Source organism: Drosophila serrata, unplaced genomic scaffold, assembly GCF_035046125.1.
Source record: "Drosophila serrata isolate PLE 108 unplaced genomic scaffold, ASM3504612v1 contig_165, whole genome shotgun sequence".
NCBI classification, from domain to species: domain Eukaryota; kingdom Metazoa; phylum Arthropoda; class Insecta; order Diptera; family Drosophilidae; genus Drosophila; species Drosophila serrata.
In genome coordinates, this window is record NW_028257063.1 from 1,856,263 (window position 1) to 1,868,528 (window position 12,266).

The 12,266-nt window shown below is 36.6% G+C and overlaps 2 protein-coding genes and 1 long non-coding RNA gene across 3 annotated transcripts; 2 read left to right on the plus strand and 1 right to left on the minus strand.

Moving 5' to 3' along the window:
- Positions 1-8,581: 8,581 nt before the first annotated feature.
- On the minus strand, positions 8,582-9,281 carry LOC147644499 (uncharacterized). The gene is made up of 2 exons (XR_015270398.1): positions 9,235-9,281; positions 8,582-9,146 (listed from the first exon to the last, which is right to left on the minus strand). It is a non-coding gene; the product is annotated as an uncharacterized LOC147644499 (long non-coding RNA).
- Positions 9,282-9,368: 87 nt separating this feature from the next.
- Positions 9,369-10,102, plus strand: LOC110177770 (uncharacterized). Its single transcript, XM_086826976.1, has 3 exons — positions 9,369-9,513; positions 9,588-9,857; positions 9,939-10,102. Exons 1-3 carry the CDS (start codon positions 9,451-9,453, stop codon positions 9,960-9,962), a joined length of 357 nt encoding a protein of 118 aa, XP_086683102.1. The 5' UTR covers positions 9,369-9,450; the 3' UTR covers positions 9,963-10,102.
- Positions 10,103-10,950: 848 nt separating this feature from the next.
- On the plus strand, positions 10,951-12,044 carry LOC110177825 (uncharacterized). Its single transcript, XM_020944769.2, has 7 exons — positions 10,951-11,075; positions 11,128-11,199; positions 11,267-11,377; positions 11,443-11,532; positions 11,596-11,706; positions 11,765-11,848; positions 11,907-12,044. The coding sequence occupies exons 1-7, from the start codon at positions 11,010-11,012 to the stop codon at positions 12,027-12,029; spliced, it is 657 nt and encodes a 218-aa protein (XP_020800428.2). The 5' UTR covers positions 10,951-11,009; the 3' UTR covers positions 12,030-12,044.
- The last annotated feature ends 222 nt before the right edge of the window (positions 12,045-12,266 follow it).

The following is a 12,266-nucleotide window of genomic DNA, read 5'->3' on the forward strand; positions in this document are numbered from 1 at the left end:
TAGTTTAATAGTAAAGAACTAAAGAACTCAATCTAATCTATACAGAATATTCATAATTTCCTCCTGTAATGACAAGGATAATACCATCAGGAGAAGGTGGATATATACCAACTGCCTTTTATTCGCTCAATATGACGCTTAAGTTTTTCCTGAAAGGGATTCCAGTTGTCTGTGGGTGGGCGCAGAAAACAATTAAGGAGCGAATCCTGCTGCCTTTTCACCTGCAGTCAGAGCATTCAGGCAGTTCTTCTTTTCCATTGTTATCCTGCTTCCGTTTTCCCCTTTTCCCCATTTGCATATGGAAAAACTGAAAGGCAGGCATCATCATTTTCATCGTCGTCGTGAGGAGAGGTCAAGGCTCTCAGCATTAAACTTGCAGGAGGCCATCGAACAATTCACAAAGGACTCACAGTACACACACATTTCCATATTTTATCCCATATGGGGGGATAATATATCTCAGCAGGTTCTCAATACTATATAGCAGGGGAATTTTCAAGCTTAAATTGATTGAAAGTTAAACTCAGCTCCAAATTGCTTGTAATTTGCTCAGCAAATTGTTTTCTTCGTTGATTTTTTCTGTGTTTTTGTTCAAATTGACTTTAACAATGTCGAATTTGAGGTAACTGTCACACGCGAGAATTGTTTTGGAAAATACCCGTGCAGGTGTGCACAGCGAGTACTACAGGTAAACGAATGAAAAATACCACGGCACACGTGTCGTATGCGTAATTTGGCTCATCGATTCCTTGTTTTTTTTGGGCTTAAATTTTGCGTAGGCCGTTTGGAAAAAGGATTGATTATGGAAATTGGCGAGTAATCAGATCTTAACCCGGTTGGAGTTTGATTTTTGGTTTTATTGAAAGTGACTTGATTTGACGCTTTTTTTTAATAAGAAATTATTGGCGATGATTTCAGTTGAGAACAATCCAAGGGAAGGGTTTTATTTTTACTCTCAGATAGCATAAACTTTATGGGCAAGCTAAAGTGTTAAAACTAACCTTTAAAAGGGAATGGAACTTCCTGGACAATGTTGCTTAAATATACATTTTTCTTGTCTGACTTATCAAGCATGGAAACTAGTTATGGCTGCCAACACGCAGCATTTACAACTGCAATGGAATGGAAATTTTTTTTACGAGCCCCCTGAACGCTGAGCTGTAATTTTTTCCCCTTTTTTTCGCTTTAACACACACAAAAAAAAAAGATGTGTTGCAGTGGCATATAACTTTGTTTTAATTTGTTGGCAGAATGAATGCAATTGCCACCGGACAAAGAGACTGTTGTCAGAGTGGGGGAATCCGCCGACTAACTCAATAAAAAATGCATTTGGCATTTTGATTGCGATACTATCCAGTGTGTGAGTGCTGGGCAACATTGTCTCCCTTTTGCTTTGGCTTTAATCTCATTTGGGCCAGACATTTTTTTAATGGCCAACGACGCCACTCAATCTATCCCATTTAGCAGCGTGTCAAGTTCTATAAAGCGCAAAAATACTTGCGAATTTATTACAATTTTTCCCCTCTATCTTTGACCAGAGACGGAGTTGTGTGCGGCTTTGAATAGTTTTCCCGTGGCTGCACCCAGACTATGTCAGACTCCTCCATCCATATATCATATAGTTTTCCCCGGGAAAACTGCGCCTGTGTGTGTGTGCATGTGCAGCAGCGACTCCTCCTTCGCCTTTGATGAACGATTTATTAAGCGTTTTATTATTAGTTTTCTCGTTCGGTGGCTTTTGTGGCATTTTTGATTACAAAATTCCATCCAAGTCTTGCTTGTAATTACCAAAAAATGACCAAAAAAATTTCTGGATGGTTATCCCATTATTGGAGATTCTTTTAGCGGCTGAACAGAGATAGATGGGAGTTTAGAATGTGTTTTGGATTGGCTTTTAAGCTTGAAAATTTAGAGTTAAAGTTGGGAATGGTAAAGTAGAGACTTTGAAAACTTATTTTTAAGGCAATGATGTTTAGAAAAGTTATTCTAAACATATTTGATTATTTTCTTATAGTTAAACTATTCAAAGAGTTAAAATTATTGAAATTTCCATTACATTTTATATGTTTTTATGATATATATTTTAGATAATTGTATTTTTTTTTATCAAAATTTCGTTAAACTTTTGAGCAGTTTCCCAGATAATGTCATTAAATGATTATATTCATATTTTAAATAAATAAATAGTTTCTGTCACATCAGTCTTGAATTACTGGTCTCTCCTCTGGCTTTTCTATAGCTTTCAACATCGGTGGGGTGAACGTGTTGAAATTTCTCAAAACGACACTTGCACGTAACATGTCATGCCAACATATAATTATATTATTGCTGTTATTTCTTTGTTTTTACACATGCCAACCCATAACATCCCACACACTCTGGTGACTTTGAGCCAGGTTCAGGTCTCAGTTTTTGCCACGGCCATGCAACTAAGATCTTTGAGCGCCGATAAACTTTTGTTGGCGAAAAGGGGAATGAATTTACACAGGAAATTATATATTTATATTTAAATTTAATCAAAGAATATGCTAGAATTTTCCTAATGTTTTTATTAGCTTCTGATATTTAGGTTTCTGTACAATTAGATACTTTTAAATTATATGAAAATATAAAATTCTGCCCCTAATTTTTCGCAGTACACTGCAACAGAAAAAAGCCCAGCAACAATGGGTAAGGCAACGCACGTGTTAACAAGGATGCGATAAAGGAAAAAAAATATATATAGGAGTAGTGGAAGTGAGGAAATAAACGCTAGAATGACAGGAAATATGTGTGCGTGACATTGTTACTTGGTCCTGCCAACCGGAACTGAAAGTGCGCAGGGTGTGAGCGGCCATTGTTGGGAAAGCACGAAAGCAACAGGATATGTGTATATATAATTATATAGAATATGCCAGCCAGTTAAGGAATGCCTGACAGAATTGATACAACAACGAAAATAAAATGATAAAACAAAGTAAGCTCAAATGCATTAAAGTGCATTAAGGTGGGGGTTGAAAATCATTTAAATTGAGTAAAATATTTATTTTATATTTTTATGCATCAGTTTTATTTATAACTCTCACATATTGTGTAGCAATATTTAAACCTACCGCGTAGCCATAAATTTTGTATCAAAAGATAAAGTTGCAGTTGCCAAAGTTTGTCACCAACTTTGTCAGTTTATGGAATTCCCCGATGGGATCGTCGCCCCTTAGCTTCTCCCACTCACGTCCATTTCGGGTAATTTGATACCTTGCGATAGCGTTTTAGCTAAAACTTCACAACTTTTGGGAGCCATTAATCAATTAATTAAGTATTTTATGAATATTTTAAGGCATCTTCACAATCGTTTGGCCATCATCAGAGGCAGCAATGGAAATGGACCTTTTCCCGGTAGGAAAAGGAGTTTACTGCATGAATATTTTAAGGAAGTGTTCCAAACTCATACACACACCAGACCAGGGAATAAGATGAGGATTTTTGCCGGCATAATCGTGCCGAGACGAGATAATAAGTTGAGGCCGCGAAGAAAGGGATAATGAGTTTGCTTCCAGGGAGTCGACTTGATGAACAGCCCCAGTTAAGCTAACTTTCCCGAGGAATAAGCAATAAGGAGGGCTGCGAAAAAAAAACTTTCCGACTAATTAATTAAATGCGCTATAAAAATGTTTGCCGGCAAAAAGAGAGTTGAAGCAGGGAAAATTCCCCGGGAAAATGGCGGCAAAGAGAGTGCACGGCAAATGTTTAAGTTATTCGAAAATGTTTTCTCAAAAAATTATGCAGGTGGCACAATGAAAAAAAAGTTCCCGCTGTATTGACATTTCTTCCTATTTTTTTTATGTCGTTTTTTGTTGTTGCTTTTTATCATGATAAGGAAAAGTTTTTAATGAGTTTGCCAAATGCCTTGGAACAAACTCGACTCGAGATGATTTGTGTGTTGGCATTGCAAAGTTTTGCCTTTGTCATGGATTAATTTATTAGAATTTTTGCTGGTTAAAAAACATTAAAAATCTACCTTTATTTTATATAATGATAAGCAGAGGGAATGATGTATTTATACAGAAATTAAGGGTGGGCTTAAATATATCTTATACTTAAGATATATCTTATATAAAGAAATTCCTCTTATTTCACCTAAAAAATTAAAGCAAATCTAACAGAAGCAGGTCTTGTCTTGCTTTTTGAATTGTTCCCCTGTGTCATGGAGAATCCTGTTCCATGGCAAACATCCTTGAAGCGATTCAAGTGTCTGACGCAGGTCTCTTACCTCAATTTCCACAGCTTACTCCTACATATTACTCTGTACAATCGCTCATTTGTCAACATCCTTCACAATAGCTGTCAATGGCAAGCGCAACTCGAAGGGGGCATGCCCCCAAAATGTATGGGGAACCCCCCATAGGAATCCATGTGTGCACACATTAATGGTCAATTTCATTTCGATTTGATTGTACAGGATTGTATACTCCATATATGTAGCTATGTACCTAAGTCTGGGTATGCCGGAGAAGAGTAAACGCAGAAGCAGCCTCCTGTGGAGCACGTTAAATGCCCGTTCCTAGGCACCGCCTTTAACCGAAGGACCTCATGTGGGTTTTGTCAAATTAGCGCATCGTTTGTTGTGTATTCCTTGGGGCTTGCACTGGCTGTTCCAAGGCAAAAACTTGTTAATTTTAAGTCGTAATGCCTGGGCCTGGGCCAGGGCCCGACTTTGGCTGGCTGGCCATTTCCTTGCCTGCTTGCCACTTGGCTTCAAGTGGTTCGCAGTGGGGTTCATTTGCAGTCATTACAAAAGATGGGTATGCAAATTAAATAATTGCACTGAGGGAAATAATGGGGGTTTCTCTAGAAAATATATTACCTGGCGGGAATTTTAGTAGACAAAATATATAAATCTTTTCCTTTTTAACCTATTAGTTGTAGTCAACAAAAAGGAAAAGGCTCTCTGCTCACAATTGCTTGAACTTAGCAGGCAAAGTGTGAAAGGAAAAGCATGAAAGATAAAAAGAGATAATGAAATTGTAAAATTTTATTTAAAATGCTGATCGTTTTTACTAACGACCAAAAATCGCAGTCCTTGAAACAGAACCACGAACATCAAACTTCAATTACCAATGCCCAGTGGTGGAATGATGGAATTTTTACTCCCATCTGCCATCTCGTATCTATATAGCCTCCCTACATCCTACATCCTACATCCTACATCCTACATCCTGCATCCCTCTCCCATATCTAAGCTTCGAACAAACACCGATGGCATCCAATGGACGAGCCGTTACAATTCATCAAACAAGCGAATGGATATTACTTCATCGAGTGCTATATTAAATACTTGAACCAAGCGAACGAACAACGAACGAAATTGTCAACGGAACAGCAATCGAAACGACCTCAAAAAAGGGGGACCCCCTGGGGGGAGGCAGAGGGACCATGGCTTTGCTGCGAGCTTGAAACAAAAGTAAATTGCAATAAAAGTTTTGTAATTGACAAACGGACAACAAACAAAACTCCACTCCAGTTCAGTTGCTGGACAGAAGCTCGGCCAGCGAATGGCGGGGATGTGGTTATGGGGGTGAAGCGACTCATGTTGGGCTTCAGGGGGTTAAGGGAACACAACACTGAAGCACTAAAGTCTGTCCTCCTGTCGGCAGCTAAACAACTGGCGTTGGCATCAACAAAAACCGATTTTCCAAAAAAGCAGGAAGCGGCCGGAGTAGAGGCCCAGTTTGGGGAATGTTATCAATACGCTGAGAGAAACGAAAGCTCTTTAAATTGTTGTTTAGAAATATTGAAATATATAATTTAGCTTGGCACTTGAATTTATTGAAACTTTGATAAGCATTTTCTTTATTTCGTAATTATTAATTATAAAATGTAAAGACTCTGAAGTACTTGTATATTTTTTAACTGTTGATGAATGTTGAATTTGGTCAGTAAGCAGCTATAAATCCATGGCTGTCTCTAGTCTCTGATACTGCTTTGTTAGTTTTTTATCTTCAAGGTTCGATTATTTTACTAGATTTTAATAAATGGCTTATTTTTTATCCTTAAAAATCGTATAATTTTCTTTCAGTGTCATTATCCACCTCGTCCCCCTTTTTGCGTCGCCTGTCTCATCATTTCGTACATTTGCACCCGCATATTGACTTTGTGCGAGGCGAGGCGAGGCGCACAAACGATTCACGGATTTAAGAAATAAAAGTTTAGTGCTCCGGCGAGCAAATCTGTAGCCACCAATGCCAAAACAGCCCCAGACTGTGGCACACACAGGACGCAGGACATGGACATTCTAGGAGGAGAGGCTGCCCTCTGTCAAAGCAAACAAAAGACGCGTCTGTGGTCCTTTGCTACCCCTACCGAATAACCACACTCGGCGCCATTGCCCCTGAACCACCCACTTTGCCTCCAGCTGTCGAACGCAAAATGTCAATGCACTAAAACAAAAGTATAAAAAATGTGCGGTAAATGGATATTAGGAACTTACAATTAAATATACAGTTCAAAGCATAAAAGAATTCTATAAATATAAAGCTAATGATTATCTTGATACCTATCTGAAGATTATTTAACTTTTAATTGAATAGAACAGAATAGAATTAGAATATAGGCTTGATAGTTACCTCAGTTATTTTTCACTGTGCATTTGTCCTGAAGCCTCTGACTTGTTGGATGTCAGTGACAGTATCTGGGATCCAAATCGGAATCGCAATCGGAATAGGAACAGGCGAATGCAGGAATTCACTGAGCTGCAGGGCTCATTGGGCACGAGTAAATAGACATTCGCGATGTGGCCTAAAGCCAAGGAAATATTAAGCTGAAAGGGAGAGTGAAGAGAAGATCAAAATAATAGCTCTTAAAAAACATAAACCTTAAATCTAAAATAATATTTATACCCTTTTAATTTTGTTCAGTAGCTTAACTCTGTGAAAGAGTCGTTTCCGACCCCATAAATTATATATATTCTTGATCAGCATCAACAGGAGAATTTTTCTAGCTATCTACGGACGAAAAAAAAATTGTCAAAATTTTTCCTTTTTTTTTTTTATAGAAAAATTTGTCAAAAAATTGACAAAAAATTTAAAATTTTTTAAATTTTAAACTGAGTATGTAGATTTATTATTTATATCAAACCTAGCTTACGACTGCTTTCCGAATTGAAATTAATGTTTTTTTGGCCAAGTTATAATATTTTTAAGCTGTGATTTATTGGAATAGTTGTCATATAAAAAAATGGATAAATGTCGATTCAAAGAATATGAAAATTTTCATTTCTAAGCTTATTTATAAAATATGTTTCTATACTATATAATATCTTTTATAAGAACTAATAAAATATATATATTTTCATTTAAATTATCTTTCACGTGAAATTAACCTACTGAACCACATTCCTTGTGTTTTTTGACAAAACTAAAGGAAAAATATAATGAAAATGCAATTTAAAACAATTTGTCAACGCCCCCCAAGAACCGGACAGAGCTCTGAATCCGCACAGGAAACACACAGAAAGAGACAGATAAGGAAAGAGAGTACGAGAGAAAACCGAAAATGTGAAAATGAAAATAATAATGAAAGAATGAATTATGAACTTATGCGCGCCAGACCCGAAGGACCTTGCACTATGTCCCGACCCCCAACATCCACCCCACACTTTTTTGTGTGGAACGTGAGAGGAAAGCGAATATTTTGTGGCATAAAAATGATTGTGTATGTTAAGTTTGGCACGCGCCACGCCTACAATAAACCGCAGGAGTCGCCCAAGATGGAGATAGAGTGCCCACAAAAGTATGCTACATATTTCACAGTTTGAGGCAGATGGCGAAAAGGACAAAACAGACCCCAGGGAGAGACTGTGGCCACGCCGCTGTCACCACACTCTCACGCCCACACCGCAATCGAAAAGCGTGACTGTTGGCCAGAATCACAGGATCTGAGAAGTGTCCCCGAAGTAAGATCTCAAAGGAGCTACTTAAAGGGTATATATATATTTGTAGTGTTTGGTAATCAAACCTAATCGGAAACTAGCATAGAAAATTGTGAAAGATTAATTTAATATAGTTTTTTTTACGCAAGCGGAAAGTGTTCTTTTGACATTCGCAAAGCCATCAAATTTTCTTAGTTTGGTTGCGTGAAATTAGTCATTGGATTAGCTTAATGGTTTATTTAAGGGTTTATAAATTCAACATTATATAACATTTCTGGTTCTGGTTTCTGGATTTATAATAATAGTATAAATAATATAAATTATTGAAGTATTAAATAAACTAGTCTTAATAACTAAAGGTTCAACCCAAAGTAACTGCCATAAAACAAATAGAGTTAACATAATGCTCAGAGAAAACCCATCTTATATCAAGAGTCTATTTTATATCTCGACAAAGAAATTCCTAAAGTTCTTTAAATATAAAGCATTCAAAACTTGTCTACTCTCTCCGTGACATGTTTATTGCGATTTCATGTTCCATTAAACCCGGCAGATGGAATGAAGGACTGAGTCAGTGAAACTGCCTGCTAATCTGTTGATAAAAAACAGAGAGCCCAACTTGATGGCTTCATATCAACCAAGAATGTACTGTACAAAAAACAATGCGATAGAAAATGAATTCAATAATAGGCATTTTATTATGAGACTTAAAAAGATATTTTATGTCTTTTTCCCTATTACAAACAAGTATGTGTTTGCATGTAATATATTTTTGTTTAACTATTTCTAAAAAATTAAACATTTTTAAACAAAGTATTAGTATTCTTTTAGTGTACAGTCAACTGTCATTGACAAATGTCAAAACATTTTTACCTGTGCCATGGCCACACTTTTTCGCCACATCCCGTCGCCATTTTCGGATGCTGATCACGTCTCGCTCACACGCAAATGTGACCAGAGCCATGAGAGCTGCCATTGTTGTTTTTGTCATTCATCACATTGCGTGGGGGGATGGTGGTGTGTGTGGGGGAGTTATGTAAATAAAGAATTGTCACTTTGACACGTCGAGTGCGTGCCGATTTCGTCTAGTTTCGTTTCGCTCTGTCATCACTTTGCATTTATCTCCGCCCCATTTCCGTATTTTTATTCGATTCATATATATTCATTGCAAGTATAATGTCGGCTATCAAAGTATTCAGACCTTAGGCACACGTGGAGGGTAAAAAATAAACTTGTTCATCTAGAAGAAGATTTTTAGCTCATAAATTAAAAGATCCGAATTTAAAGGTAAAAACTACATAGTATATTTAAGGATGTGCAATCCTTACTATTATAATATTGTTTATATAAATGTGTCCTTACAATCTTACTAAATCTTACTACTATTAATGTTAGACCGAATCCAATGCCATTTTCTAAGCTCAATTAAAAGAAAAAAAATGCCAAAGGCCATTTTCCGCTTACGTAAAGTAATGGTTGCAATATATTTAAAGCATTTACAACATTTTTTCGCTTAGACTTTGAACAGACTCCTCTTGATCAAGATGGGTATTCCCTGGTTCTTAACTCTATTCATTCTTTGGCAATTTGTTTTACCTTCAATCGCTGTAAGTAATTAAGAATTGAATATAACAAATAATGTTTAATAATATTATTATAAATTATATTTGAAATCATACAGGATATCAATACCAATGATAATCGTGTAAATATAAATAAGCCTAATGGTGCACCTGGAGAAGCACCAGCTCCAGTAGGAGCAGCACCACCACCACCACCTCCACCACCACCACCACCACCACCACCACCACCACCGCCACCACCACCACCACCACCTCCAGCTCCAGCTCCAGCTCCAGCTCCAGCTCCAGCTCCAGCTCCAAATGCAGGTTCTGGTGGAGATGCGTCAGGTTCATTGCGACGCACCTTGATCCCACCAATTCCCAAATTTGTAAGTGTATTTTTTTACTTTTTTTATCACAGTGAACTCTTTTAATTTAGCTATCTCAAAATTAATATTCGTTTATTTCAGACAAGATCCCCAGTAGTATTTTAACCATCTCGTCTAAGACCATGGGAAGAGAATAAGCAGAAAGCTTATATCTAAATAGATATTTAAAACATGTAAAATAGTTTCCATTTGCTATTTGAACAGAGCTGTAAATAAATGTGTTGTTTAGTCTTGGTCATAATCAACGCGTGCCTTTTCCTCTGATGTGGTGCCGGGTCGGGATATGCAAAAACATATTTTAATTTTATGCAAATTATATGCTGATTATGCTGTCAGCATTTCCAGAGGCTTGTTGGGGCAGAGGAGTACATACATGTGGCAAAATGAAATGCCAGTCCGCTCTCTTGTTGTTCTTGCTTAATCATTTCACATTTTAAAACATTTTATATGGTAATATATGGTAATTGTTGCTCGCTGGATGTGCCTTTGGCATGCAAATGTTCCACCGATTGCATGTTGACCATTGGTTGTTTGCAAAACAGTTGCTATTGTGATTGGTAAATGTCCTTCCTCTGCTGCTCTTGCCGCATGCCACAAGTCCATTGAATTGATTGGTTTTGGTCTATAAAGTGTGTGTTGGCAAGCGACTTTGCGGTTTAATAATTCCAACTTGGCTAACTGATGCCAATGCTTTAGACTTTATAATTATTAACTAATAGAGAAAACATTAATTTGTCTAAATCAATTTTCTTTTAATTAAACACTTAAGATTAGATTAGAATAGATAACTACAGAGACAAATTGCAAACTCTTTCAAGGTTGTATTATATAGATAATATATGTAAGATATAGAAAATGATATTGAGATCATGACTATAAATTAATTCGAAGCTGTTCTTTTGATTGGAAGGATTTATTTATTTAGCATAAAAGGGTAAAGAGTTTAAATCTATTATATAATGTATTTGTTTGCATTAAATGCATAATTACATCATTTAGCCTATCCAATGACAATTTTTACGCCAATAAGCTAAAATCTTACGGTGGATTAGCAAATGTTAAAGGGACACTTTTCGCTTATGTAAGAAATATATTAAATTAATCCAACCCTATTTGCTACGTTAGTTTCCGAGTAGCTTCTCATCGAGCAGGATGGGTATTCCTTGGTTACTACTATTATGTGTTCCCTGGCAATTCGCAAGTCCTCAATACCAAAATGTAAGACATAATAGTTAATTTTCCTTATTATATTACTTATAATATTTAATAGGTCGCCAAGGAGTCGACATTGTTTCTACCTGATGTAGAACATTTGATGTCTGATCACCAAGAAGTTACAAATGTAAGCAACTTAGGATAGTAAATGTTCCACTGCATATTATAACTTTCCATTTCGGTATCTCTACAAGGATTCGGATTTCGTTATACCTCATATAGAAAATAGGAGGAATATTCCTTTTAATGCCAATAAGGAGAATGCTATCCTAACAGCAATTGAAAATATTTTGGGCATCAAACCGGTACAGTCTGAATTACTGATATTATACTATATATAACTAATATAATTATTGTACATCCTTTACAGACTAAACTACATATGTCTGCTCGCACAGAAAACACCAATACGAATCTTATAAAAATACCAAATATTGATTTAACATTGGATAAAGGGAAGGTATTGTCTGAATTACTGATTTTCTATTTAATATTACTAACAAGTGCTATACATATTTTATAGAAACCAGTTCCAAGTCCTCCTTCACCTGTGAATCCTATTCCAGGCTTACCAACTGATATTATTCCGCCAAAAATTGAAGGGTCTGGTCTACCAAAAATTGGAGGCATTCCGGTAAAGTCTGATATTAATATTAATATAATATAAGATAAGTACTCAACATCCTTTAAAGGTTCCACCACCAATTCATCCAATTCAACCTGTGTTTACCAGTCCACTAAACCCAAATCCTGGCCTTCCAACTGGAGGAGTTCCGGTAAAGTCTGATATTAATTTGAATATAATATAAAATAAATATTCTACTTCTCCTAAAGATTCCAGCACCAGGTTCTCCAAGTCAACCTGGAAATACAAATCCGGGGTATCCTAAACTTGGCTCACCAAGTGCATCGCCCGGAGGTTTTCCGGTAAAGTCTTACTTTATGATTTGTATTTGAATATAATATAAGCAATCTTCTACGATCTTTAAAGGTTCCAGCTCCAAGTTCGCCTGGCTTGCCTACGATAAATAATGAAGGTGTTCTGGTAAAATCTGATTTTCTGATTTGAATTTCAATACAATCTAGGAAATCTTCTAAATTCTTTATAGGTTCCAGCACCAAGTTCTCCAAGTCAACCCGGGAATAAAAATCCGGGGTATCCTAAACCTGGCTCACCAAGTGTATTGCCTGGAG